The sequence below is a fragment of the Cervus canadensis genome, chromosome 26, assembly GCF_019320065.1.
Source record: "Cervus canadensis isolate Bull #8, Minnesota chromosome 26, ASM1932006v1, whole genome shotgun sequence".
Classification (NCBI taxonomy): domain Eukaryota; kingdom Metazoa; phylum Chordata; class Mammalia; order Artiodactyla; family Cervidae; genus Cervus; species Cervus canadensis.
The window spans coordinates 52,582,599-52,610,446 of NC_057411.1; the positions used below are offsets into that span (position 1 = coordinate 52,582,599).

General features: G+C 60.5%; 2 protein-coding genes across 14 annotated transcripts in view; one reads left to right on the plus strand and one right to left on the minus strand.

Annotated features, from left to right (window-relative positions):
* Positions 1 to 12,720, plus strand: DGKQ (diacylglycerol kinase theta). 5 transcript variants are annotated; one of them, XM_043448524.1, is made up of 24 exons: positions 1 to 392; positions 1,362 to 1,526; positions 2,012 to 2,091; positions 2,729 to 2,828; positions 3,187 to 3,272; positions 3,344 to 3,469; positions 3,711 to 3,864; positions 3,940 to 4,011; positions 4,110 to 4,210; positions 4,294 to 4,514; positions 4,605 to 4,695; positions 4,795 to 4,849; positions 4,967 to 5,028; positions 5,290 to 5,440; positions 5,837 to 5,875; positions 6,699 to 6,814; positions 8,143 to 8,294; positions 8,415 to 8,563; positions 8,645 to 8,823; positions 9,022 to 9,122; positions 9,224 to 9,370; positions 9,668 to 9,779; positions 11,145 to 11,297; positions 11,521 to 12,720. In XM_043448524.1, exons 1-24 carry the CDS (start codon positions 119 to 121, stop codon positions 11,620 to 11,622), a joined length of 2,988 nt encoding a protein of 995 aa, XP_043304459.1. In that variant the 5' UTR covers positions 1 to 118; the 3' UTR covers positions 11,623 to 12,720. The 5 variants fall into 5 exon arrangements, with proteins under 5 accessions (XP_043304459.1, XP_043304458.1, XP_043304461.1 ...); XM_043448523.1 differs by having other exon boundaries at positions 8,415 to 8,823; XM_043448526.1 differs by lacking the exon at positions 1,362 to 1,526.
* TMEM175 (transmembrane protein 175) overlaps positions 12,109 to 27,848 on the minus strand; it is an 18,882-nt gene continuing 3,142 nt past the window's right edge. Inside the window, exons 2-11 of one of the 9 annotated variants that reach the window (XM_043448530.1) lie at positions 20,387 to 20,547; positions 20,220 to 20,258; positions 18,691 to 18,788; positions 17,702 to 17,753; positions 17,544 to 17,579; positions 16,982 to 17,065; positions 16,528 to 16,692; positions 14,960 to 15,038; positions 14,719 to 14,854; positions 12,109 to 13,699 (exon numbers count right to left, since the gene is read on the minus strand). In XM_043448530.1, coding sequence (XP_043304465.1) covers positions 13,027 to 13,699; positions 14,719 to 14,854; positions 14,960 to 15,038; positions 16,528 to 16,692; positions 16,982 to 17,065; positions 17,544 to 17,579; positions 17,702 to 17,753; positions 18,691 to 18,788; positions 20,220 to 20,258; positions 20,387 to 20,539 — 1,515 coding nt within the window. In that variant the 5' untranslated portion in view covers positions 20,540 to 20,547 and the 3' untranslated portion in view covers positions 12,109 to 13,026. The other 8 variants (XM_043448531.1, XM_043448529.1, XR_006265724.1 and 5 more) reach the window with 8 other exon arrangements.

Consider the following 27,848-nt stretch of genomic DNA (forward strand, 5'->3'; position numbering starts at 1 on the left):
CGGGCGCAGTCGGAAGCCCGGCGCGGACCGCGGGGACAGCGGGGACGGCAGCCCCGCTTGCCCACAGCGCGCAGCCCACAGTCGTCCGCCGCCGGGGCTCGGGCCGCCCTGGCCGGGGATGGCGGCGGCGGCCGAGCCCGGGGCCCGAGGCTGGCTTGGCGGCGTCTCCCCGCGCTCGGGCAGCCCGACCTCCAGCCCCGAGCTGGGCGCCGGAAGCCGCTCGCGATCGGGGCCGGGGTCCGGGCCGGGGTCGGGGCCGGAGAGGTCGGGCGCCAGGCCCCCAGGGCCCGCCGCGCCGAGTCACAGCTTCAGGAAGGTGACGCTTACCAAGCCCACCTTCTGCCACCTCTGCTCCGATTTCATCTGGGGGCTGGCCGGCATCCTGTGTGACGGTGAGCGCCCGCGACTCCACCGCGGACCCCAGCCCCTGCTCTCTGCACTTCCAGCAGGGGCCTCCCCGGGACAGAGCCTCCTGCCCTCTGGGCAGGAGCGTGCCAGGCCCAGACCTCCCGGCGGAGGCGATGAGGACCTTGCGGGGTCTGGGGGCGTCAAGCGGCCGCGGCCCCTCCCCCGAGAGTCCTCACCTGGGTTGGAACCCTGTGAGGGAAGAGCGCGGCGGCCGCGCAGGGCCGGTGCAGTGCCTGGGGACGAGGCCAGCCAACCCTGGGCAGGTGCAAGGGCCAGCAGCGTGGCCAGGCAGGGCTGGCCGGGGCCACTAGCTCCCCAGGGCTGGTGCTGGTCTGTTCTCTCCTGGGCGTGTGTGCTGCCCACAGGGCCGCCTGGGCTCAGACTCCAGGGAGCTGGGCCGGGCCTGCCACCCCGAGTGTGACGTGCCCCGGCAGGGCCCCGGCCCAGCTGCCAAACGGGCCTGGTCGGGCGGGGAGGCCCTCCATCATGCGTCTCCACGGGGGACGGGACGGGGCGGGGCGCCTCTGCCCTGCCCAGGGAGACAGGCCCGTGGCTCTGGGGACCGAGGAGCCTGGGGCCTGGTGTGCTGAGGAGGCTGGGCCAGGTATGGGTGGAGGAGCTGCCAGGAAGTGGCTGGTCCCCCTCACAGGTAGGACCTCCTGCCGGTGGGTGCTAGGTCTGAGGGGCAAAGGAGCTCACAGAAGGGAAATGGGGGTGATGTGCAGACACTCTCCTCAGCTCGGGAGGGTGAGCTGGTGACCTCGGCACACAGAGAGGCCTGGCAAGGGTGTAGGAGGAAGAGCGCCTTCCCCTGCCAGGGAGCACCCAGGATGTGTGGGGAGCAGGGGTTCTTTCTGTGGGCCAGAGGAGGAAGCTGAGCGCCACCTGTCAAGAGCTGCCGCCTTCCGAGGCTGTGCCAGGCGGGCGCCTCACCCTGCTGCATGCCTCCCCAGGATGGAGGGTGCCCTCCCTAGGATGGAGAGTGCCCCCTTGCTGCCTCCGTGGGCCTTGTGAGCACAGCTCATGCCTTGGAGCCTCTGGGACAACTACCTCTCCGGGCAGGGCCAGCTGCCCTCAGAGGCAGGGCATCCTGGTCTGTCAGACTGGCTCTGGTCCAGGCAAGCACCTCGTGTGTGGGAGGGGTAATTAGGGGTGTATGCACGTGTGGGGAGCAAGGGAAGGGTGTCCCTGGAGAAGTTGGTCTAGGGGCAGGCAGAGATGCAGGAGGTGGCCAAGTGCCCGCCTGCCTACCCACCGCCAGTAGAGACTGGAAGGAGCTGGGCCTGTGTATGTGTGTGTGTGTGGGGGGGGGAGCGGGTGAACAGGGCCGGCTCAGGACACCAGAGTACATGGTCATCCCGGATGGCCAGAGCCACCAAGCTGCTCTTCACTCAGCTCTCAGGGGTGGGGCTGAGGACGAGGCTCTCTCCATGCTCTCTCTCTACCCTGACGGCCAGGGTTAGGCTCAGGAAGGTCTGGGAGGGTGGGCCCACTGTGATAAGCTGTCTGCCCTGGCGCGGCCTCCCTCCCGCATGCCAAGCCCTGGGGTCTGTTGATCCCTGGGCAGGACAGGGGCCAACTCACAGGGCTCTTGTCCCCACAGTTTGCAACTTCATGTCCCACGAGAAGTGCCTGAAGCACGTGAAGACCCCCTGTACCAGTGTGGCTCCCAGTCTGGTCCGCGTGCGTATGGAGCTTGGCCGCTGCACCTGCACCTTTGGGGGGAGGGCACAGAGGGTCTGGGGGCCCGGCTCCTGTGGGGGGGGCTGGGCTGGGAGTCGGGCCGGCAGGTCAGATGGTGTGGGCTGGGAGTGCCCCCTTGCAGTGCATCCCTGTCCGCGAGCCCCTCCCAGGGCAGCAGGGGGCCTCCCTTCCCCAGGGCTCTGACCCTGTCTTCTCTGGGGTCCTTGGTACCTAGCAGCCTGTGGCTGGGCTTCCCTCCACCTGTACTCGATCCGGCTGGCCCCAAATGTATCAGCAAGAGGAACAGGCCTGGGGGTGGCCAGCCCCTGTGCAGCTGGGTCAGGCCTGGGCCAGGCCAGCTGGGCCTGAGCTGCAGAAGGGGCTGTTTGAGGTCACGCCCTGGGGCTGCCCCGAGTCAGTCCCGCACAAGGAACAGAGGAGTCGGCATGCCGGGCGGTCCCCAGCAGGATCCCCTGGGAGCATGGAGGGGCCCAGAGGCACACACAGCACTCCGTCAGCAGGGCTCGGGAGGACTGAGGGGTCAGGCAGGAGACCAGGGCTGGTCATGGCAGCCCCTTGGGCAGAGAGGAATGGGGGCCTGGGGACCCAGGCTGAGGCCAAGCTCTGCCCCTCCCAGGTCCCGGTGGCCCACTGCTTCGGCCCCCGGGGGCTCTACAAGCGCAGGTTCTGCTCCGTGTGCCGGAAGGGTCTGGAGGCGCTCGGCCTCCGCTGCGAAGGTACAGCCAGCATCCCGCGTGGCCCCGCCCCAGGAGCCTGGTCTCTGCGGCCCGGGGGGCCCCGCCCCTCCTTGCCGGCCCCGCCCCTCCTTGCGGTCAGGCCGCCGGGAGGTGGGTGCGGGGCGTCACAGGGCCGCTCCCTGCGTGCAGAGGTGGGCTGGGCGGAGAGACGCAGAGAAGCTGGTTCCCATCGTGCCGGGGGCGGGGGTGGGGGTCGGGGGCGTTCCTGTCTCTCACCACGGGCCCCCAAATGTTCAGGAAAGTGAGGTCCGGGGAGGGGCAGACCCAGGCCCGATCAGGGGGCGGGCAGGGTCGGTGCGCAGCGACCAGAGGCCCCCTAACCCTGCCCGCCCCCCAGTGTGTGAGCTGCACGTTCACCCCGACTGTGTGCCCTTCGCCTGCAGCGACTGCCGCCAGTGCCACCAGGACGGGCACCGCGAACACGTGAGTGCGCGGGGCCTGGGGGAGGCCGGGGAGCGGGCGGCCGGACGAGCCGCTGACGGCGCTCTCCGCAGGACGCACACCTCCACCACTGGCGGGAGGGGACCTTGCCGTCGGGTGCTCGCTGCGAGCTCTGTCGGAAGACGTGCGGCTCCTCGGACGTGCCGGCCGGCGTGCGCTGCGAGTGGTGTGGCGTCCAGGTGGGCGCACCGGGCGGGGCCTCTGCGCGTGGGGCGGGGCCTCGGCGGCTGGCGCGGGGGGCCTCGGCGGTGCAGCCGGACGGAGTCCTGGGTCTTGGGCACAGCTCGTCTGGATCGCGCCGCCTTCCGGCCTTTGGCGGTAGAGGGGAGACTCGGGTCTCTGGTTGGGGGCGCTCGGTGTGGGTCCTCCTGGCCTTCTGCGCCGGAGCCCCGCGCTCGAGCCGCACCCGCTCCCCTGCAGGCCCACTCAGTCTGCTCCGCGGCGCTCGCCCCCGAGTGCACTTTCGGGCGCCTGCGCACCCTGGTCCTGCCCCCAGCGTGCGTGCGCCTCCTGTCCCGAAACTTCAGCAAGATGCACTGCTTTCGAATCCCCGAGATCGCGGTGCCGGAGCCGGGTGAGCCGGGTGACGGGGAGGGGCGGCCGGCGCGGGGCTGGGCCCTGACTAAGGCCAGCTGTGACCCTCCCACAGGGGACGGGGAGGACAGCGCCGATGGCAGCGTCCCCGCCGGCCCGGGCCGAGAGGTGGGGGCGCCTGAGTCCGGTAAGTGCCCCTTCGCTGTGCCCGCTCCCACACCCCGGACCCCGCTCCCCCGACCGTCCCTCACTCCACGGACTTGCACGCGCTCCCCTGCGGCCCAGGCAAGCAGACTCTGAAGATCTTTGATGGCAGCGACGCGATGCAGCGAAACCACTTTCGTACAGTCACGGTCCCGCACCTGGCCCGGAGCCAGGAGGTGCTGGTAAGAGGGGGCCTGGCCATGGGGGACCGCGGGGACCCACGGACCTGGCCCTGGCAGGCCCCACCTTTGCCCCCCTCTCACAGGAGGCGGCTCTGCGGGCTTACTACATCCCCGAGGACCCTCAGGGCTTCCAGCTGCAGGCGCTCCCCACTCCTGCGCAGCTTGGAGACACCGTGGCAGCGGGAAAGGTCTGGAGCTCTGGGCCCGCCGAGGAGGAGGGCGGCAGAGTGGCTCCCCAGGCCTGGGTCCTCCGCGCTCTGCCCCGCACCCAGGAGATCCTGAAGATCTACCCGGCCTGGCTCAAGTGAGACCAGGTCCCAGCAGGGCCGTGGGGGGTTGGGGGGGGAAGGAGCGCGGACTGTGCCTCCCTAGCTCCTGAGCGTGTCCCCTGCAGGGTGGGTGTGGCCTATGTCTCCATCCGTGTGACCCCGCAGAGCACTGCCCGCAGCGTGGTGCTGGAAGTCCTCCCGCTGCTCGGACGCCAGGTGTGTGCCCACCTCGCCCCGCCCGTGTGCCCGCCCCGCCAAAGTCTTGGGGTAGTGGGGTCCCGTCCAGACTTGATACCCTGAACTGTACCCCCACAGGCCGAGGGGGTCGAGGGTTTCCAGCTTGTGGAGGTGCTCATGGACAGCAGACAAGGTGAGGGGCAGCCTGTAGCCCGTGCCCTGACCGCGTCTGCCCAGGGGCTCCGGGACACCTGGTCGTGGAGGTGGTCGTGGTGTCTGGGGCTCACGGCGGTGTCTCTCAACCCCGCAGTCCAGCGCACGGTGCTGGCAGACGAGGAACCCTTGCTTGACCGGCTTCGTGAGATCCGGCAGGTCAGTGGGTGCGGCCACTGGCCTCCGGGGAGCCGCTGGCCTTTGGGCACAGCCTGTCCCTTGTAGACAGGGAGTCTGCCCTGAGGACACCAAGGCCACACTGGCCCGCAGTGCCTCCCCCCGAGGTCCCCGTCTGTCCCTCCTCTCCTGTCCTTTCCTGTTCTGGGGGCGCTTGGCCTGGGATGTCTTCCCTCTGGCCCCTTGTGGGCAGAGCAGGTGGGGGGTGTCCCCGGGGCTCTGCTCAGTGTCCCCTCCTTGCAGATGTCCTTGCGGCAGATGAGCCAGACACGATTCTACGTGGCTGAGAGCAGGGCGCTGGCCCCGCGCGTCTCTCTGTTTGTGGGCGGTCTGCCGCCGGGCCTTTCCCCCCAGGAGTACCGCAGTTTGCTGGATGAGGCTGTCGCCACCAAAGGTGCACCTGCCTGGACTGTCACTCCCTGGGCTGGCGGGTCGCCTGGCCCGGTGGGGGGCGCAGACCAGGAGTCCTGAGGGGGGGCCTGGGGGCTGCGGTGCCAAGGCGGGGGCCCTCCTGCTCCCCCCTCCCCCCAGTCACATGCCAGAGTGGCTCCTGACAAGAGGATCTCTGTCCTCACGTCTGAGGCCCAGGGCCTGTTACCTCCTCTGAAGAGTTTCTGAGCCTCCTGATCTGGGCCCTGGGGCTGCCCAGTGCCTGCAGTAGGGCGCACCTCTGGGAGAGTGAGCTTCCCTTTGCGGGGGTGTGAGCTGCTTTCTGGTCTGGGAGGCTGGGTGGCCACAGGCCCTGGGGGCGGGTCTCTGGCATGCGATCACAGTCCCCCCATCTTTGCAGCTGCCCTGGTGACTGTGAGCCACGTCTACTCCACCCAAGGTGAGCCACCCGCAGACCCTGGTCAGGTTTGGTCAAAGGTCACCTCCAGAGCAGGTGGGGCAGCCCCACCCTCTGGCTTCACCTCCTTGAGGGCCCGGGGGTAGGGGAAACCTTGGTGTTTGTTTCCGGCTCCCAGCTGTGATGCTTTTGCTAAAATGTGACTGAGGTGCAGAGAACATTCTCCACAGCCTGTCCTGCTCGCGGGTTCCAGAGTTTATCCCAGGCAGCTTTAGATCTCCCCAGCAGGAGGACCGGAGAAGGCAGTGGCACCCCACTCCAGTACTCTTGCCTGGAAAATCCCATGGATGGAGGAGCCTGGTAGGCTGCAGTCAATGGGGTCGCGAAGAGTCAGACATGACTGAGTGACTTCACTTTCACTTTTCAGTTTTATGCATTGGAGAAGGAAATGGCAACCCACTCCAGTGTTCTTGCCTGGAGAATCCCAGGGATGGGGTTGCACAGAATTGGACACGACTGAAGTGACTTAGCAGCAGCAGGAAGACAGTGTCATGGGGCCCGTGTTCCCCTCTGGGGGCCGACAGCAGCTCCCAGCACCCCCTGTGGCTCTCGTGGGCCCTGGGGCATGTCTGTCCCACCACCTCCAGTAGCCTTGCTCTGCCCACCCGGCATCTCCCATCTCTGGGCCTCAGTGTCCTTGAAGGCCTTCCCCAGGCAAGGAGTCATGCACACCTTGGGACAGGCTGGCCCAAAGCGGGCGTGGCCAGAACTTGGGTCATTCCCCCGAAGCTGGGGCCCTGGTCCAAGACACTGTGGGGGTTGGGACCTTCGCACAGGCACCTGAGCTACCGCCCACCTGCCTCAGGTGCCGTGGTGCTGGACGTGGCCTGCTTCGCGGAGGCCGAGCGGCTGTACATGCTGGTCAGGGACACGGCTGTGCGCGGCCGGCCGCTGACTGCCCTGGTGCTCCCGGAGGTGCTGGTGAGTGGCGCTAAGGCGGGCCTGGGGCTGTGGCTCCCACCGGTTTGTCTTTATCTTGGGCTGTTGGAGCAAAGTCCAAATGTCTGCTGCAAGGCCAGCTCACTCCTCGGGATGGGCTGAGGTCTCACCCCAACAGGCCCTGCAGGGCACACATCCTCAGCCTGTCACGTGTGTGTGACTGTGCGGGCAGCCCTCGTGGGGTCCTGGGCCCTGGCCCCACTCGCCCTGCCTGGGAGGCCCTGGACCCTGCTCGCACCGTGGGCCTCCTCAGTACATGATGCTCCCCGACTCCCCAGGCTGTCTCAAAGTCCCCGTAGGGCCCCAGACCCTGCCCTGTGCTCTGTGCCCTGGTCCACCTCTGGTCCTCAGCCCTGCTGGCTGCCAGGGACGCCCCCCCCATCACCAAGGGTGTCTGTGGCCCCTGACCTAGCTCAGGTCAGGCAGAATTACAGCAGAAAGTTCAGGCTGTGGCTGGGGGGCCACACCTTGCGGTCTCTGCTGCTCTGGCCAACCGTCCAGACAAGGGCGCGGCGATCGTGGGCCCGGGCCCTCCGCCTGCCCTCTGGCCAGAGACAGGTGGGCCTTGCCAGCCCTCTCCCCTGGCAGCTGCCAGCCCCAGCAAGCAGGTGAGTGCTGCCCGCAGACCGCCCTGCCTGAGGGCCCACATGCGCCCTCTGCGTGCCCACAGCCTCAAGCCACAGCCGAGCCATGTGCCACCACTGCCCATGGTGTCTGCCTGTCTGTCCCTCGTCACCCAGCGGCCCCTGTGGCGGGGACTCCAGCCCCCCACCCCCACCGTGTAGAGACCCCAGCCCCCCGCCCCCACTAGGGGGGCCGCAGCCCCCCAACCCCACTGTGTAAGACCCCAGCCCCCCACCCCCACCAGCCTGGGACCCCTGCTCTCTCAAGTGCCGTTTCTGCTATGTGTGGGGAAGGCCTTCACCCATTGCTGGGGTGAGGCGTGGGGCAGCCCTTTGCGCCTGGGTGCCCCTCCTGACTGCCGGGCGGGTCCCAGTGGGCTTCTGGCCTGGACTCATGGGCCCATGCGCCAGGCGGGGGTGGGGCCTAAAAACACGTCATGGCAGGGGTGCCGTGGCCATCGGTTCAGGGCTCCGGGTGGGGGGTGCCCGTTGGCCCGTGGTCTGTGGATGCCCTCTCTACCACGGGGGGTGGCCCAAGAGGCCAGTGGTGAGGTGGGGTGGCCGCGTGGCCTCCCTCCCAAGGAAGGCCAGCCCCAGATCGGCGTAGGGGGCAGGCTGTGGGTCGGGAGAGGCCCGGCTTCCCCTGGGGGCCGTCCCGCACCCCCTGACGCAGCCTGCATCCGTCAGCACATGAAGCTGGCCCCAGACTGCTGCCCCCTGCTCGTGTTTGTGAACCCCAGGAGTGGAGGGCTCAAGGGCCGCGACCTGCTCTGCAGTTTCCGGAAGCTGCTCAACCCCCACCAGGTCTTTGAGCTGACCAACGGGGGGCCACTGCCCGGGTGAGTGCGTCTGGAGGGGTGGGGCAGGGCGGGACCTGCGAGGGCGCCCTCCTGCTCCGGGGTGGCCTGGTCTGGCTCTTCTGGCCGCAGTGGCGGGACACACCCTGTCTCCCTGCCTAGGTTCCACGTGTTCTCCCAGGTACCCTGCTTCCGGGTGCTGGTGTGCGGCGGGGACGGCACGGTGGGCTGGGTGCTCGCCGCCCTGGAGGACATGCGGCACCGCCTGGCCTGCCCGGAGCCTGCTGTAGCCATCCTGCCCCTGGGCACAGGTGGGGTGGGCTGGCCCGGCGGGGGTGGGGGCCCGGCATGGCGGGCCCGGTGTGGAGGCAGCCTGTCTTGCTGGTTCCCAGGGAACGACCTGGGCCGGGTCCTCCGCTGGGGGGCGGGCTACAGCGGGGAGGACCCGTTCTCCGTGCTGCTGTCAGTGGATGAGGCAGACGCCGTGCTTGTGGACCGCTGGACCATCCTGCTGGACGCTCATGAGGCTGCTGGCGGGGAGGACAGCGAGGCAGAGGCAGAGCCCCCCAAGGTACCGGCGTGCCCGGGCAAGGGCGTGGTGTTCAGTGGGCGGCTGTGTGTCTTCATCCGGGCCACGCCCCGGCATCGCCGCGAGTACTGTTCCCAGGCGGATGGGCAGCTGAGAGCAGGGCCATGTGTGCTGGCCTCACGGGAGGCAGGGAGCCTCTGGAGGTCGACAGGGGCCAAGGGAGACACGTCTTGTCCTCAGATCGTACAGATGAGTAACTACTGTGGGATCGGCATTGACGCAGAGCTGAGCCTGGACTTCCACCAGGCGCGGGAGGAGGAGCCCGGCAAGTTCACGAGCAGGTCAGGGCGCACAGGCGGGGCGGGGCTGCCTGGAACTTCCTGGGGGCTCACCAGCGGTGACCGGGGGCTGGGGCCCCTCATGACGCGGAGTCCCCCACCAGGTTCCACAACAAGGGCGTGTACGTGCGGGTCGGGCTGCAGAAGATCAGCCACTCCCGTGGCCTGCACAGGGCCCTCCGGCTGCAGGTGGAGCAGCAGGAGGTGGAGCTGCCCAGCATCGAGGGGCTCATCTTCATCAACATCCCCAGGTGCCCACGCCGCCCCTGCCCTCCTGCCCAGCCTCCTTCTGACCTGCGTGACCCCACGCACGGGGCTGCAGCCCCTGCCCTCCTGTCCAGCCCTGTGGGGCTTCACGTAGGGTGAGGGGCTCCTACCCCTGCCCGATGCTAATCTCCCTGACCTTGCTTCCCCGGGAAACGCCCACTGAGGACAGGGCCGGGGATGCGTCTGACCTGCATGCCCCCACACACGGGGCTCTGGGGCTCTGGCCCCTGCCCTCCTGTCCAAACCTCCCTCTGACCTCTGTGCCCCTCCCTCCTGTGCAGCTGGGGCTCAGGGGCCGACCTGTGGGGCTCTGACAGTGACTCGAGGTTCGAGAAGCCGCGCATGGACGACGGGCTGCTGGAGGTGGTGGGGGTGACGGGCGTCGTGCACATGGTGAGCCTGGGGACTGGGAGACCGGGGTCCAGGCTGTGCACACAGTGAGCATGGGGGTGGGGAGACGGGGGCCCAGGTGTGCACACAGGGAGACCAGGGCCCAGGGTGTGCACACGGGGATCATGGGGACTGGGAGACTGGGGCCTGGAGTGTGCACACAGGGAGCGTGGGGACCAGAAGACTGGGGCCCGGGGTGTGCACACGGGGAATGTGGGGACCAGGAGACTGGGGCCCGGGGTGTGCACACGGGGAATGTAGGGATGGGGAAAATGGGGCCCAGGGTGTGCACATGGGGATCATGGGGACCAGGAGACCGGGGCCCAGGGTGTGCACACGATGAGTGTGGGGACTGGAAACAGGGGCCCGGGGTGTGCACATGGGGAGCGTGGGGACTGGAGACAGGGGCCCGGGGTGTGCACACGGGGGGCGTGGGGACTGGAGACAGGGGCCCGGGGTGTGCACAACGGGGGCGGTGGGGACTGGAGACGGGGGCCCGGGGTGTGCACACGGGGAACATGGGGATGAGACAGGGGCCCGGGGTGTGCACACGGAGGGGGTGGGGACTGGAGACAGGGGCCCAGGGTGTGCACACGGGGGGCGTGGGGACTGGAGACAGGGGCCCGGGGTGTGCACACGGGAGTGTGGGGATGAGACGGGGGCCTGGGGTGTGCACACGGGGAACATGGGGATGAGACAGGGGCCCGGGGTGTGCACACGGAGGGCGTGGGGACTGGAGACAGGGGCCCGGGGTGTGCACACGGGGGGCGTGGGGACTGGAGACGGGCCCGGGGTGTGCACACAGGGGGCATGGGGATGAGACAGGGGCCCGGGGTGTGCACACGGGGAGCGTGGGGATGAGACAGGGGCCCGGGGTGTGCACATCGGGAGCGTGGGGACTGGAGACAGGGGTCTGGGGTGTGCACACGGGAGCGTGGGGACTGGAGACGGGCCCTGGGGTGTGCACATGAGTGTGGGGACTGGAGACGGGGGCCCGGGGTGTGCACACGGGGAGTGTGGGGATGAGACAGGGGCCTGGGGTGTGCACACGGGGGGGCGTGGGGATGAGACGGGGGCCCGGGGTGTGCACACGGGGAGCGTGGGGACTGGAGACGGGGGCCTAGGGTGTGCACACGGGGAGTGTGGGGATGAGACAGGGGCCCGGGGTGTGCACACGGGGGGCGTGGGGACTGGAGACGGGGGCCCGGGGTGTGCACACGAGGGGCGTGGGGAAGGGGAGATGGGGGCCCGGGGTGTGCACACGGGGAGCATGGGGACTGGAGACAGGGGCCCAGGATGTGCACACCTCTGGAGACCAGGCCCTCAGTGCTGCCCGTGGCCTGCTGAGCCTGGCCCCCCTCCCACCAGGGCCAGGTCCAGAGTGGGCTGCGCTCAGGCATCCGCATCGCCCAGGGGTCCTACTTCCGCGTCACCCTCCTCAAGGCCACGCCCGTGCAGGTGGATGGTGAACCCTGGGTCCAGGCTCCCGGGCACCTGATCATCTCGGCTGTGGGCCCTAAGGTACGTCAGGATGGGGTGGGAAGGGGGCTTGCGGCTGGTGGGCAGTCCAGCCATGGCTGGTTCTTCTCTGACTCTGAGAGGCCATGGGCTGGATGAGGCAGCCAGTCTTCAGTTAGCCGCCACTCTGTCCCCTTCCATGAAATGGGCTGAGATGGTGGTGGCTGCTCTGGGACCTGTGGCCAGGTGGCCTGAGTTGTGACAGCTCCTGCGTGTCCTGGGACAGGTCCACATGCTCAGGAAGGCCAAGCAGAAGCCTAGGAAGGCGGGGCCCCCTAAGGATGCACGAGCCGACGGGGCCCCGGCCCCCAAGGGGGACCCCAAGTAGAGGCACGTCCTGGAGCAGCACTCAGCAGCGGACAGATGCGCTCGCAGCCCTGGCCTCTGGCCTTCCTGTCTCTTCCCCGTGCCACGCGGAGACTGCTGGGTGGGTGGTGTGGGGCTCCCTGGGGCCCAGGCCGCTGTCCTGGAGGACACACACTTCCCCTGGGGCCCCTCTGCCACCTCTGGGTCCCTGAGCCGGGCAGCACCAGACCTCAGCAGTACCCCGAGGCACCCCTACAGGGCAGCTGGCTCTCTGGACCTTAGGGGTGCCCAGCGCAGTCATGGGACACCCCAGCCACTAGCTTCCCGGGCTGGACAGTGTCTGGCTGGCCCAGTCTGAGCTCTGCGGGGACCCTGGTGTGACTGGGCTGGGAGAGGCAGGCCCCGAGGAAGCCGGGTGGGCCTGGCCCCCCGGGAGGTGTGTGGTGCCCGTGCCCGGGAGGCAGCAGGAGCTGGCCCGGCCAGGACTCCCAAGGAAGTGAGGCGAGTGTGCAGCAGGAGAGGTTTAATTGGCTGGGGAAAGCGCTTCGCCCCTCCGCGTGTCAGCAGTTAGCACGTGGGCTCCGTATCCACTGAGCAGATGTGTCTCTGTGCTTCTCCACGTGGAGACGGGGGACGCAGATGGGCTGCCAGGCGGGTCACTCAGAGCCCCGGAGTCCAGCTGGCCCAGAGCCCTGTCCCGGCGTGAAGGAGGGTCTGGAGGCCCCTCTCCTGACTGTTTGGTCCCTATGCCTTGGCGCTGGCTGGCTGCCAGGCCCTAACCCTGGGTGGTGGCCTCGCCTTGACACTGGCGTCGACCTCAGACATGGCCCCGCCCAGCTCGTGCCAAAGCTACCCAGACGTGGGCAACACGAGGGCCGCGGGCCTCCAGGGCCCGGTGTGCGTCCCTCGGGCCTGCACTCCTGGGGGTGGAATCAGCTTTTGCTCTGCACCTGCACCAGTTGGTGGCAGCCGTCTGTCACTGTGGTTCGGGTGGACGAGTCCTCTGCGTGTAAGCGAGTCTGAGTGTGTGTGTGAGCACTGCACCCCTTCCTCGTGTGTAACCTACCCCCGAAGGTGACCGTAATTTATATCTTGGACAAATAGAGTCTGGTCTTCCGGCCCTGCTGCTGTCCGTCTCCTGCGTCGCTGTGCCCGGGGCGAGTCGCGGTGGGTGGGTGGGTGGCAGCCTGCTGGGGCCTCTGCACGGGGTTGTGGACTCAGTCCAGGGAGGGGCTGGGCCCACTGCCCCAGGGCCCCCACCTCCTGCTAGCCCTCTGGGGCTCGTCTCTGCTGGCTTGAGCAGACAACGGGCACAAGCAACACAGTGAAGCTGCCATGAGACTCTTCTCTGCAAAGTGGAAGTAATCCGAGGGTCTGAGGCAGAACATGAATCTTCACGAGGCCCCGGAGATGGGGCGGGGCGGCACTAGCAGGGGGCAGGGAGCAGTGGGGACCGGGCCTCGTCCGCAGCCCCAGGCGCTGGCTGGGCAAGCACGGGCCCCACCAGCCCCCGCAGGGCCCGCAGGCTGGCCAGCGCCAGGCGCACCAGCAGCCGCAGCAGCAGGAAGGCGAAGGGCACCGCGATCTGCATGGCGTGGAAGATGGCCGTGCTGAAGCTGCTCAGCACGCAGGTGCAGACAAAGGCCAGCAGGCTGGCGCAGGGGTACAGGGCGAGCTTGGCAAACATGAACGCGTGCTCCCGGCCCCCGAAGCGCGCAGAGGGTTGCAGCGTCTCCCCCTCCTGCAGCAGCGCCGTGGTCCAGATGGCGAACTGGAAGATGCTGGCCAGAAAGATGATGGCGCAGCTGACGCGTACGCTCTCCAGCTCGTCGCGGGGCTGCTGTGCGAAGGCTGACGTCTGCTGGTAGGCCAGGGGCAGGCCGCCCACGAAGGCCAGCGAGAGCGTGTTGAGCAGCCCCATGGGCCGCGTGGCCCTGCGGACGTGCAGGAACAGTGAGTGGTGGGCGAACCAGAGCAGGCCCACCGTGGCGAAGGAGCCGAAGTAGGCCAGGAAGTGCGGCCCTGACTCGCCCAGCGCGGCCACCAGGCTGCCCTGGAACTTCTCCTTCACATCCTTGGCGTCCGGGACGTTGTCCTCACTGAGGGGAGAAATACACCAATCTGCGGGGGCCCCGCCTCTGGCATCCGGTCAGCACAGCCGCCCCCGCACACACAAACTTTAGATGAATGAACAGCACGTGCGGACTTTTGCGGATCTGTGTTGACACAGGCAGGGCTGTTTACCTGAAGTTCAAGTTCAGCTGTAGCCTTTGTTTAGGCTGACCGCAGCCCTGCCTGCCAGGCCCCAGGCTTGCAGCCCCTCTGGCACCCACGGGTGGTGCTATGAGATCTTCACCCCCCTGCAGTGACCCTTCCATGGGGGGCGGCCCCGCAGGCCTGAGGGGCTTTGCCCAGGCTGAACTTGACTGTAAGGAGAGTCTGAGGCACACAAGGGAGGTCGTGGACGACAGCCACAGCCTGGACTAACCCGGCGGCCGCATGCACGCTGGTGCAGGTGGGAGCAGGAGACAGAGCCTGGGGTCTCCCGGGGACCCCCACCTGGGTCCTCGGGCTGTGCCTCTGGTGGGAGGAAGGAGCCCTGACCCATGGGGTGCCCAGCCGCAGCCACCCCTCACTGCCACCCAGCAGGGACGAGGAGGCAGGGCTCTGGCTCAGGGCAGAACCTCTGTCTGGGCCTCAGAGATTTGTGCCCATGGGCCTTTGCTCCTAATTTTTAAAAATTCTCAAGTTAAAGTAGGAAAAAGCTACTCAGAGAAGCTTAGGGGCATCAAGACTTTACATGATCAGATACAGAACATAAAATCAGAGTGTTTAAATGTTAACAAAACATGAATGTACTGAAATATGGCCAAGGAACAAAAAAAGGCTTTAAAAAGGATGGAAGATTTGAAAAAGGAGTAGATAAAACACTTAGAAATGAAGATATGATAGCTGAGGCTGGAACTCTGACAGACGCAGAGGCTGCCTGGCCAAGCAGCAGAGCGGGGGCATGGGGAGCTGGGGGCCGCCCGCCCACCGCCCTCCGCCCTGGGGGGAGCGGGCCCTGCCCGGGGCCCTTGGGTGGGAGCCCCTTGGGAGGGCGGCCCACAGCTCTCACCAGATGTCCAGGATGAGCAGAGTGGCCACGATGGCGTAGACCCCGTCACTGAAGGCCTCCACCCGCTCCTTGCTGAGCGGCTCATGCAGGTCGAAGGTGAAGACCTCCATGCTGTGAGCCGGGGGCTCTCTGGGGCCTGTGGTGAGCCAGGGAGGGGCGGCCGAGCCCTCAGCGCTCTGGGCCAGTGGGGGGCCCTGGTGGCAGCCCCGGAGCCCCCCAGGACAGGCCCCTGGGCACCTACCCATAAGGCGGGCCCTGCACCAGCCAGCGGCCTTGCTCACGTAGGGCAGGAAGATGACCGTGGCCATCAGCAGGTATGACTGTGCGGAGAGCGTGCTTCAGGGGACTGCTGAGGCCCGGGGGAGCGCAGCCGTGGCAGGACCAGGGCGTGTGTGTGCGTGTGTATGCATGTCAAACAACAGCCCGAGGGGAACCTGAGCTGGGTGCAGGGCGGGGGCTGCCCAGGGCTGAGGGGCATGAGCCCACGGGAAGAGCAGGCCCCGGGCGGAGCAGGCCCTGGGCTTGAGCGTCAGCACTGGGGTAGACGGTCCAGATGGAGGTGGGGAAGGTGGGCCAGGGCGTGACCATGGCGGGGACTGGAAGGTGGGCCCAGGACGGCACCCTGGATTGGGGGGTGGGGGTGGTGAGCACGCCTGGGAGGATGGCCAAGGGCTCCTGGGGAGCTTTGGGGGGGCTGGGCAGGGGGCTGTTGCAGGTGGTGATGGGAGGGCGCCCCAGGCAAGGGGGTGAGGGGTTGAGGGGCCAGACCCCCCCCTGCAGGAAGGCAGGACATGGGGGAGGGGCTACCTGGGCCCCAGGCCCACAAAGACCCTCCCCGCTTTGTGGCAGCCCAGCGCCCTCCCCCCTGCCGCCATCACTCAAGGGTCCAGTCACCTCCCTGCCCAGGCGCCTCATGGCACCCACAGCGCCCGCCAAGGGGCCTCCACTCTGCCTGCTCCTCACCCAAGCTGCTCGCTCCACACCCAGCCAGGCCCTCTGTCCTCCACACAATGACCCCCACTGCTGGAGCCCGGCCAGAGCCGGGGGGCTGACCCACCTGCAGCGTGGATGCTGCAAGCCCGTCCTGCCCTCCATCTCTGGGCTTCACCCTTGCTGGCCTGCCCTGTCCACGGGGAGCGCCTACTAAAGGCCACGGTCAGGGTTACCTCGCCTGGTCCCAAAGGTCCCCAAGGCCCCTGACCAGCAGGAGTGGGGTCCACCGGGAGGTGCAGCCCCCACATGGTGAGGGGACACATCATCTCCCCCGCCCCCACCTGTGGCCTGAGCTGGGGTGCCCTGGACACGACCCCAGCCCCCAGCTCCATCCTCCAGGGTGTGGCCCTGCAGCCCTTGCCAGTCTGTTTATTTTAAATTTGGAATTCTCTTGAAACATTTACTAGATGTTTAAAATGCATTCTTTCACACTTCTTGTGATATTTTGGGTTTAAGGGTTCACTCTGCTTCACCCAGAGCGCAGGTAAAGGCAGGAGCTGCCCTGAGTCGCCGCTGGTGGGGCTTATCTTCCCACCCAGGTGAGCGAAGTATCTCCGGCTGCAGCTCAGCCAGGACAGAGTCAGGCGCAGCCCCGCCTGCAGCCGCCGTCTCCCGCACTCCATCTTCCTGCGCTCTGTGGTGGCCAGCCCACCGTAGCTGCACCGCCCTTTCCTCCACTTCCGTCCTTCCTGGCTTGGGAAGGTCTTTCCCTACTTCCTCTCTCAGCTGGCCACAGCCCCATGCACGTGTAGAGAGCCATGCATCCCAGGCCTGCTGGCTTCCGCTATGGCGGCTCCGGGCAGGCCCTGGACTCACCGCGGGGTAGAAGAAGAGGGAGAAGCCGGCGGCGGCCAGGCAGAGCGCGGGGCCCCGCATGATGATGCCCAGGATGTGCTGCCGGTAGAGGCCACGGTGGGCAGAGCGCTCGATCTGGGGGCTCAGGAGGTGCGGGAAGTGGAAGGCATAAAGCACGATCAGCGCCTGCGGGAGACGCTGCAGGCTATGGGTGGGCCTCGCACGGGCACCACAGGAAGTCTGGGGTGCGGGCGGCAGGGCCCTCCTGCTGCTCGGGCGGGCCTGGGGTCTCAGCCCAGCCTGAGGGCGCAGGGCCCCATCTCATTCTCCATCCACATCAGGAAGGGGGCTCGGGCCCTAAGCAGGTGCCCGGGGCAGGTACGCCCTGGCTGGCACGGTCTGCACGGCCCCTCAGCGGGGGCCCGAGCACATGCCGCAGCTGTGCCCCGAAACACAGGAGGGCACGGCGTCCTACCTGCACGACCCCGATGGCAATCACACACATGCAGAACAGGAAGATGCCCAGAGGCACCTCGGGGAAGGTCACCATCAAGGAAAACTGCAGCCAGAAAGACCCACAACATCAGGGCCCCTGCGAGTCCACTGGGCCGCGCCTGGGCCGCTGCGGAGCTGTCAAGGGAGGGGGTGTCTCTGCCACAGGACCCCTTGGGCTGAAGTTTAAAGCCTTTAAAGCTTAAGGTTATCAAGCTCCTAAAGGCTCCCCACACCCCAACCCTCTGTGATGCACTGCGCTCGAGAGCACGGCCCCCCTCCGAATCCAGGAGCTGCTGGGTGAGAAGAGGGTGGGTTACCTGCAGGGATGAACCCAGGTTGGCCAGGAGGCTGGGGGCTCCCCCCCACCTCCACCCCCACCCGCGCCCCCTGACGGAACCAGCCGGCTCTTGGAAACCTCTGCAACCACGTGGTCCAGGGCACCTGCCCATGGGTCTGAGAGCTTTGAGGAGGGCATGTTCTGGGGTCAGTGGAGGGCGGCTGGGCCCGGGGTGGAAGGGGGGCCAGGAGCCCCCGTGACTCACTGTGAATGGCAGGAAGGTGATGGTCATCATGCAGGCCTGGGAGGGAGGGGGGCGCAGCTGAGGGCGGCTGGGGGCCAGCCCTGCACACCCGGGGCTGAGCACCGGCCCTGGCTCCTGGCGGGTGGAGCTCCAGCCAAGGAACCGAAGGGAAGACTCACCAGGTTGAGCAGGGCAAGCGTGTCGTCTATTTTCCCAACAACTTGGAACAACCTGAACAATTCAAGGAAAAGGGCAGAAGTCACCGTGAATGAATGTGGCTCTGACGGCATCAGATACAGACACTCACACGACGGCTTCACGCTGAGATGGGGACAGGTGGGCAGAAGACTGGCACAGGCAGGAAGCAGGCAGAGTGCCCAGGCTGCGGCCTGTCTCAGCCCCCACGCGCTCTCCCCGCTTGGAGCCCTGAGGATGTGGCCTGCTCCCCCCCAGGGTGGTCTCTGCCTGGCCAGGGCCCAGGGCACCTGAGGGGCCGGGCGCTTCTCTCAGTCAGAAGCCCAGCCTGCAGCCCCTGCGGCAGAGGGTGGGGGCGCTGCTGAACCCCAGACAGGCCGTGCGGGCTGACGGACACTGGCCGTGCCCGTGACCTGCACGGCTCCGGACAGGACTGGGCCGGGCAGCCCTCGGGCCTCCTCGCTTTCTGTGAGCAAGGAGGTGGGAGAGATCCCTCGAAGCCTTAGAAGGGGGTCACTTGTCCTCACCAGAAATGACCACTTTGCTGAAAACACGTGTGTGCGGGACAACGCTGAGAGACACTTTCCACCTGGGTGCTGTCACCACGCAAGTTCCTTGCCTTCCTGCGCCCCCAGCACCCTGGCGGGGGGTGTCTCCACCCCGGGGGCCTCCTGGACCCCCCTCCCATGGGGCTCGTCAGCAGAGCTCCAGGGCCTGGTTCCCCTGGGGTCCTGAGGATGCTTTTCCTCAGTGCTGTGCCCAGCACCCCGTCATCGTCCAGGCCTGGGGCGTGCTGCCGTGGCAACGTGCCCGTGAAAGCAGTGGTGTGGGCGAGGCCTCCGTGGGGAGCGGGGAGGGGCAGCTGCTCCCCAAGCACACCGCCACCAGCCTGACCCTGGGCCAAGCGAGCCCACGCCTGCTGGGCACACACCCCGCCAGCTGCCCCCCAAGCACAGGCCCCAGCCCGCTGCACCTCGTGTGGGCCGCCCAGGCCACGGTCACGATGAGGAAGGTCATCAGGTAGACAGCAATCCTGGTGGCAAGGAGCCTCTGGACACTCTTGTCAAACTCCTGCAACAGAAGTGCCTCCCATCAACCCCATTCGCCTGGGATGGCGCCCCGCCCGGGGACACACCTCTGAAGGACCCACCCCCACCCAGGCTTAGCCTCGTCTGGGCTGGCCCTAGGGCCCCTCCTGACATGCAGGCCCCTGGAATGCCTGCTCTGGAGGCAGAAAGGCCTCAGGCTTCTCCCAGGACCTCGGCAGGTGGCCAGGGGCCTGGCAGCCAGAGAGAGTCACGGCACTGACAGGTGAGTGGTCCCAAGGCCGTGTGAGGCCTGGCGAGAGGCTGTGTGACCACACGCTGGGCGGCACAGGAGAGGGCTCACGCATCACTGTCATCAGAAACTCCAGACGCAAAACCAACGCCTCGCCCTGTCTGCGGGTCCTCTGAGCCCACGTGAGCAGCCCCGGTTTCCGGACCCCCAGGTCCTGTGGTCTCAACGAGCCTTCTCCTTGGCGCCGGCTGCCAGCCACGGGGTGACCACCCCAGCCTGTGGCACCCGCTCTGAAGGAGTGTCCCAGCCACAGTCTGGCTCAGAGCTCTTCCGGGTCGGTCAGCATGCAGACTGGGGGCTTCTCCATGGCGGTCAGCGGCGAGGCGCTCCAGGCCCACAGGTCCCCATCACCTTCGGCATCTCCCGCAAACACCTGCCTCCCTGTTCTGAAAGCGGTGGCACTGAAGCCCCCAGAAGGTTCTGGAGCAGCAGGAGTGCCCAGGCCCTGCGGGACCCCATGGGGTGGCAGCTCCCTGGGGCAGAGAAGGCCGCATGGCCCTTTGCCAAGGTCATCAGGCTCGACCTGCATCTCGGTCTCGTTCAAACCCCGTGAGCAGCAACGATACCACCTCTCTGACAAGAGTCCCAGCAGCATCCAGGCTGGACCCAGACATGCTGGTCCTGCAGAGACCAGCACTGGAGGCGACACCACGGCCACGAGGGGCTGAGCGCAGCACTCGGCACACACACGCCCCGGGACTCATCCCCTCCTGGGTCAGGGCCACCTCGCAGGGGCTGGACGTGTCGCTGTCTCACCTACCCGGTGGAGACGCTCCAAGCTGACTAGCAATGGAAACTCGGCCTTACCTCCTTTCCCAGTCTCCTCTCTGCTCACACGTGGGCCTGGGTCTGCCAGGCTGGCCCCTCTGCTCCCCAGCACCTGCTTGGTGGGCCGCTCCAGGGGCCATGGCACAGAACTAGGGGGTGTCCATGCCAGCTACCAGGTGCCCCTGCCCTTCTCAGGTCTCCTCAGGGCTCAGCCTGAGGGCACCACCTTCATTCACAAGCCAGGATGGGGCTGGCAGGCTCTGGGGGAGACGCAGCGGACAGCCTGGCCCCAGCCCCCCAGCCAGGTGCGCCCAAGCAGAGCCCAGCCTTGAGCCTGTGGCCTGAGCCTCCCGGGCCCCCACCTGAACGCCACCACTGCAGACCATTCCCAAGTACCTGCTCCGGGGAGATCTCTGTGTGGGTCACGGGCAGGATCTACAACAGACACAGCGCAGGTCCAGGGACGCTCCCTGGGCACTGACCGCTCCCTGGGTGCCTGCATCGGCACTCGGGCCGGCCCGGGCCCCCCCTTCGCCCCTCAGCAGCCCAGGGCCCCCACGGACCATCACGGTGGCGATGATGGATAGCAGCGCGTCGCTGAAGCTGAGCATGCGATGCGAGTGCTGGATCCCGTCGGCCACGTCCTCGTCTGGCGAGCCCGCGGAGGCATCTCCCTGCCCATCGAGGGTCGGCTCCGGGGTCTGGGGCCTGGACATGGTGGAGCCTGGAAAGAAGCACGGGTCTGAGCCAGCGTGGTGTTCCTGGGGCAGGTGCCTCAGAGGGGTCTGCTGGGTCCTCCACTAAGTCAACTTCACGGGAAACTGCCAAACCATTTATGGGGTAGCTGCAGGTTTGCATGCCCACCAGCAGGGAGCGAGCTGCAACTGCTCCCCTCTGGGTTTGGAGGCTCTTTATAAATTTGATGACTTTTCAATCTTAGCTGTGCTGACAGACATGCTATTTCACTGTGATTCAACCTGCACTTCTTATTGACCAGCTGAGTGTTCTCACGTGCCTACTTTTTACCTGTACACCTTTTGTGGTAAAGTGCCTGCTAGAATCTTCAGTTCACTTTTTTTGGGGGTTATTTGTATTCGTGTTGAATTTTGACAATTCCTTCCACATTGTGGTTAGAAGTCCTTTGTTAAATGTGTAATTTGCAGGCGTTTTCTCCAAATCTGTGACTTGCCTTTCCTTCTTTTACCAATCTTCAGGAGGATGTAAGTTTCTTTTTTTAAAATATTTCCTTATTTGACTGCCTCGAGTCTTCATTGCATCATCCAAAACCAGGGATTGAACCTGCGTCCCCTGCATTGCAAGGATTCCTATCCATCAGGGAAGTCCCTAGAAGAATATAAGTTTTAAATTTTGATGAACTCTTACTTACCACTTTTTTTTTTATGGATTATTCTTCTGGTGTCATATCTAACAATGCTTTGCTGAACCCAAGATCACAAAGATTTTCTGTTTTCTTCTAGAAGTTTTAAAGTTTGAGGTTTGACTTTTGACCTATGATCAATTTTGAGTTTTTATATAATATGCAAAGTACAGTCAAGTTTCCCTTTCCTGCAGATGGATGTCTGGTTATTCCAACACTTCTTGTTTAAAAGACTGTCTCTTCTCCACTGAGCTGCCTTTGCAGGCACCTTGATCACAGACTGACAGACACATTCGTGGGGTGTCTCTGGGATACGCATCCTGTCCGGGAATGAGGCATCTGTCCTTTGCGGCATCACATTGCCTTCATGCCAGCCTCACATCAGTCCTGACGTCTGCTCGAGTCCTCCAGGTTTGTTCTTTTCCAGACCGTTTGGATGATTCTCGCTCTTTGCCTCTCCCTCATGGCCTCCCGCTTGTTGAGGCCCCGTTCAGAGTTCCTACAGGCAGAAAAATGGGCTATAGTGGCCCTCACTGCCTGGCCCACAACTGGAGCTGGCCTGGGGTCACGGCCAGAAGAGAAGGAGGACTGAAAATCATCGAAGACTCAGACGTGTGTCACTCTTCAAGTTCCAACCCCCCTTTCAACCTGTTGCTTTTTGTGCACGTTTTCTTCTAATGTTTTGTCCAGAGTTTTCACCTGTAATCAGTGGGAGGGGCCGGCACTAAATGGAATCCTTTTACTTCACAAAAGGGAGGGAGACGGGAGCAGGGGAAGGTGGGAGGAAAGGCCGTCTGACCAACGGGGCAGAAGGCGGTGCATTTCTTTAGGGTTGACTCTGGGAAACAGACGTCCGTTACATGGTTCTCCACACTTTTTGTATGTGTAAGTTGTTTTCAATTAAATTTTATTCAAAAAATCAGTAAAGATCAAATATAGACACAGAAATTCTCAACAAAATGTTAACAAATGAAATTCTGTAACATATAGAAAGAATTATGTATCATGCCAAGTGGGATTCATTCCAGGCACACAAGGCTGGTTTATAATTAAAAAATCAATTACTGTAACACACCATATCAATAGAAAAAAGACAAAAACCATCATCTTAATAAATGCAGAAAAAGAATTTGACAAAATCTAACACTTCTTCATGATAAAAACTATTTGACAAAATAGGAATGGAAGAAAACTTCATCAACCTGATAAAGGGCAAACATCACACTCAGTGGGGAAAACCCTGAGAACCGTTCCCATCTCAGACCAGTAGCAAGACAAAGGCCTCTGCTCCCCATGTTGTGCTGGAACTTCCAGTCATGGCAACGGTGCAAGGAGAACAAGCTAGAAGGCACACAGAAACAGGCAGAACCAGCTCTCTCTGCAGACGATGTAATTCTGTAAAAAGAAAACCCTAAGGAACCCACACAAGGAAGCTATTAGAATAAATGAGTTCAGCAAGGTTGCAGGAAACAAGATCAATGTATAAAACAACTGCATTTCTATTCACTAGCAATAACCAACCCTACAATACATTTAAGAAAGCAATTACATTTATAGTAGTGTCAAAAATACTCAGGAATAAATTTTAAAAATGAATATAACACATGGTTGAGATTAAAGAGGGCCCCAATAAATGGAAGGACATCCTCTGCCCATGGATTAGAGAACTTAATATTATTAAGATGACAATACTTCCCAAATTTACCTACAGATTCAATGCAATCCCTCTCAAAATTCCATCTGCCTTCCACATAGAAATTTACAAGCTGACCCTAAAATTCATATGGAAATGTAAGGAACCTTTGGCTATTTAAGGAGCAGCCAAGACAATCTTGAGAAAGAACACAGCTGAGGACTCACACTTCTCAATTTCAGAACTCAGTGCAAAGCTATGGTGATCAAGTCAGTGCAGTATCAGCATAAAGACAGACATACGGATCAATGCACGAGAGCTGAGACTTCAGAGGTAAATCATTATGTTCACACTCCACTGACTTGCAATAAGTGTGTCAAGATCATTCAATGGGGAAAGAACAGTCTTCTAAACAAATATTGCTGAGACAACTGGATATCCACACAGAAAAGAATGAATTTGGTATTACCTCATGCCACATACAAAAATTAACTAAAAGTGAATGCCTAACTCTAAGAGCTAAGACATTGGAGAAATTCTGCATGGCCTCACATTCTGCAAAGAATTCTTAAATATAACACCAAAAGCACAAGTAACAACAAAAATAAATTGGAGTTCATCAGAATTGTGACTTTGGTGTTTAAAGGACACTATTAAGAAAAAGACAAGAGTACTGGAGTGGGTTGCCATTTCCTTCTCCAGAGGATCTTCCTGACCCAGGGATCGAACCTGGGTCTCCTGCATTGTAGGCAGATGCTTTACTGTCTGAGCCACCAGCTATGACAAATCTAGACAGCATATTAAAATTTAGCAGACAACTCACTCCAGTGTTCTTGTCTGGGAAATCCCATGGACAGAGGAGCCTGGCATGATACATAAATATACATTATAAGTATTAAAAAAAAAAAAAAGCAGAGACATCACTTTACCAACAAAGGTCCATATAGTCAAAACTATGGTTTTTCTAGTAGTCATGTATGGATGTGAGAGTGGACATAAAGAAGGCTGAGTGCTGAAAAATTGATGCTTTTGAACTGTGGTGCTGGTGAAGACTCTTGAGAGTTCTTGGACAGCAAGGAGATCAAACCAGTCCATCCTAAAGGAAATCAGCCCTCCATGTTCATTGGAAGGACTGAAGCTGAAGCTCCAATACGCTGGCCACCTGATGCAAAGAACCATTTCACTGGAAAAGATCCTGATGTTGGGAAAGATTGAGGGCGAGAAGAGAAAGGGGCGACAGAGGATGAGATGGTTGGATGGCATCACTGACTCAGTGAACCTGAGTTTGAACAAACTCAGGGACTTAGTGAAGGATGAGAGCCTGGCGTGCTACAGCTGATGAGGCTGCAGAGTCAGACACGACTTGGCAACTGAACAACAATGTTAATTCTTTATTTAAAATTTTGAGGAACCTCTGTACTATTTTCCACAGCAGCTATCCTGTTTATATTCCCACCAACAGTGCACTGGGGTTCTGTTTTCTCCATGTTCTCGCTAAAAGTTGCTGCTGTTCTTCATTTATTTGTGTGATAGCCATCCTGGGGGGTGAATGTCTTGTGGTTTTGATTTGCTTTTCCCAATACAACCAAATGATGTTGAACATCTTTTGTTGTGTTTATTGGCCAATGGAATATCTTCTTTGGAGAAATGTCTTTTCACGTCCTTTGCCTGTTTTTTGAATTGGGCAGTCTTTTTACTGCTAAGTTTTAAGAGTTCTATTTATATTTTGGATGCTAGACTCTTACCAGATATATAATATGCAAATATTTTCTCCCATTCTGTGGAGAGAGGAGCGTGGTAGGCTACAGTCCATAGGGTTCCGAAGAGTCGGACATGACTGAGCAACTTCAATTTCCTTTCCTTTCTTTCAAGGAGCGAACATCTTTTAATCTCATGGCTGCAGTCACCGTCTGCAATGATTTTGGAGCCCAAGAAAATAAAATCTGTCATTGTTTCCACTTTTTCCCCATCTATCTGCCATGAAACAATGGGACCAGATGCCATGAGAATTAATATAGGATCCAGTAATTCCACTTCTGGGACTGCCACTTCCTTAGACTGGGAGGTGCACCTGAAGTAAGCCAGGACTAAGTCACAAGGAGCACTTCAGCTCCTTCAGAAGTGTGGAAATTACTGTGAAGATTGTGCAGGGTATGTACTTTTCTACATATATATTATATTCCATATACAAGTGTATTATCAGATATTTTCTCCCAGTGTGGGCTGTCTTTTCATTCTCTCTCATACATATGTGTGTATGTGTATATGTACATATATGCATATATTTAGAGCTTCCCAGGTGGCTCAATGGTAAAGAATCCAGCTGCCAATGCAGGAAACGTAAGAGATTCAGGTTCTATCCCTGGGTCAGGAAGATCCCCTGGAGAAGGAAATAGCAACCCACTCCAGTATTCCTGCCTGGGAAATCCCGTGGACAGAGGAGCCCGGCGGGCTGCAGCCCAAAGGGTCAGAAAGAGTCAGACACAACTGAGCACGGATGCACATATATATTCAGATCAACAGACTGCTTTTCACAGCAGTTTGAGTCTGCAGAATAACTGAAGGGAAAGTGCAGAGCACTCAGTCACCAGTTCCCCTGCCCCACTCTCCCCGTCATTAACGTCTGATATTAGCGTGGCTCAGGTGATGAGGCAACACGGACACATGGTTGCATTGTAGCTCTAAGGGTGTTGACAAGTGCACACCTGTGTTCTCTCTCACAGTGTCACACGAAAGGGCTTCACAGTCCTGAGGTCCCCCTGGGCTGCCTCTACTCGCCCCTCCCCACCCCAGGCCCCTGGCAACCACCCATGTTTCCACTTGTCTCATCTTGCCTTTTCCAGAACGTCATGGAGCTGGAATCCAGCAGTATGTGGCGCTTTCAGAGTGGCTCCTTTCACCTGGTGACATGCTTCTGAGGTCCTCTGTGTCATTTTTGTGGCTTCTGGCTCATTTCCTTTTACCCTGCATAATACTGCTTTATCCATGTACCAGTTCATCCATTCACCTGCTGAAGCACCTCTGCAACATATATTGTCAAGTCCCCAAGTTTGGTGAAGTCCTGTTTATCTACTTTTATTCTTCATTTAAAAAAAATTTTATTATTTTTATTTTTTTTTATTCTTCATTTTTGTTGTTTATCTACCTTTTTATGGATTGTTCTTTGGTGTCATATTAGAAACTCTCACGAGTGGCTTTCTACAAGTTTTATCGTTTTTTTTTTCTTTCCATATATGATGCAAGGTATGGATTAAGTCTTTTTTAAACATATGGATATCTGATTTTTCCAGCATCATTTGTTGAAAAGACTATCCTTTCTCCAATTAATTACCTTTATTCAAAATCAACTGACCATATTTATACTTTTGGGTCCACTGATCTACTTATGTATCTTTATACCAACACCACACTATTTAGATTACTGTACTGTTATAAGAACTGAAGTTACATAGAGTAAGTCATAAAAATTTGTCCTTCTTCAAACTTGCTTTGGCTATTCTAGCTCCTATGCTGTTCCAAATGAATTTTAAAATCATGTGTCAGTTAAAAACATATGATAGGATTTTAACTGGGTTGACATTGAATGTATAGATTGATTTGATGTACTAACAATACTGAAATTTCTAAATTAATGAATACTGTGTAACTTTCCACTTATTAAGGGTTCTCTGAGCAAAGTTGCCTAGTTTTCAGTTATAAATCTTACATATCTATTACAGATTATCTTCAAAATTTACTATCTGTTGACACCATTGTAAATAGTGTTTTTTCTAGTTTTAACTTCCAGTATTTGTTGCTAGCTATTTGGAAATAGAACTTTTTTTTTGTTTGTTTATTAACATTGTATTCTATAACTCTGCTAAAACCATTAGTTCTAGTAGCTCTTTTTGTAGTTTCCACGGATTTTCACCTAGAGTAGTGATTCTCAACTGAGGGCAATTTCCCCCTTAAGGGACAATTGCAATGCCTGGAGATGCTTTTGGTTGTGACAAGTGGTATGTTACTGGTATCCAGGGGCTGAGATAGAGGTGCTGCCAAAGGCCCTATGGTGCACTGGAAACATCACTCCTCAACCCTGATAAGGAACTATCTGGTCCACAATGTCCGTGGCCAAGGCGAGGAAAGTCTGACATGGACTATCATGTTATCGTCAAATAAACAATCTTACTTATTTCTTTCCAACCTGGAAGCTTTTAATTTCTTGCCTCATTACACTGGCTAGAATTTCTAGTATAATGTTGAATACTTGTTCCTGATCTTGGAGGGAAAAAAATTCAGTCTTTCATCATTCCATTATGTCAGCTATAGGTATTTCATAGATGCCCTTATCACGCTGAGAAATCTTCACTTTATTCCTAGCTTGCCAACAGTATTTTTTTTTTAAATCAGGAATGGATGCTGAATTTTTTCAAATGCTTTTTCTTTAAAAAAAAATTTGTTTTTGGCCACACGGCATGTGGGATTGAACCTGCACCCCCTGCAGTGATAGTGTGGAGTCTTAACCACTGGATCACCAGGGAAGTCCCCATCAAATGCTTTTTCTATGTCTTGTGTGCGTTATTTGCTTAGTCGTGTCCGACTCTTTGAACGCCATGAACTGGAGCTTGCCAGGCTCTTCTGTCCATGGAATTATCCAGGCAAGAATACTGGAGTGGGTTGCCATTTCCTTCTCCAGGGGAATCTTCCTGACCCAGGGATCAAACCAGGGTCTCCTGCACTGCAGAGATTCCTTACCATCATAGCCAGAAGGAAGTCCCTAAATCTTGAGATGACCCATTTGGTTTCCTTTTTCACTGTAATACTGTAAATTACATTGACCCATTTTTGAACACTAAGCCAACTTTGCATTCCTAAGATGAACTTCACTTGATCAATGTTGTATTATCCTTTTTATATAGTATTGGATTCAGTTTGCTAAAAAATGTTTTATAAGAATTTTTATTTCTGTTATGAGAATACTAGTCTGCAACTTTCTTTTGTTGTCTGTGTCAAATTTTGGCATTAGAATAATGCT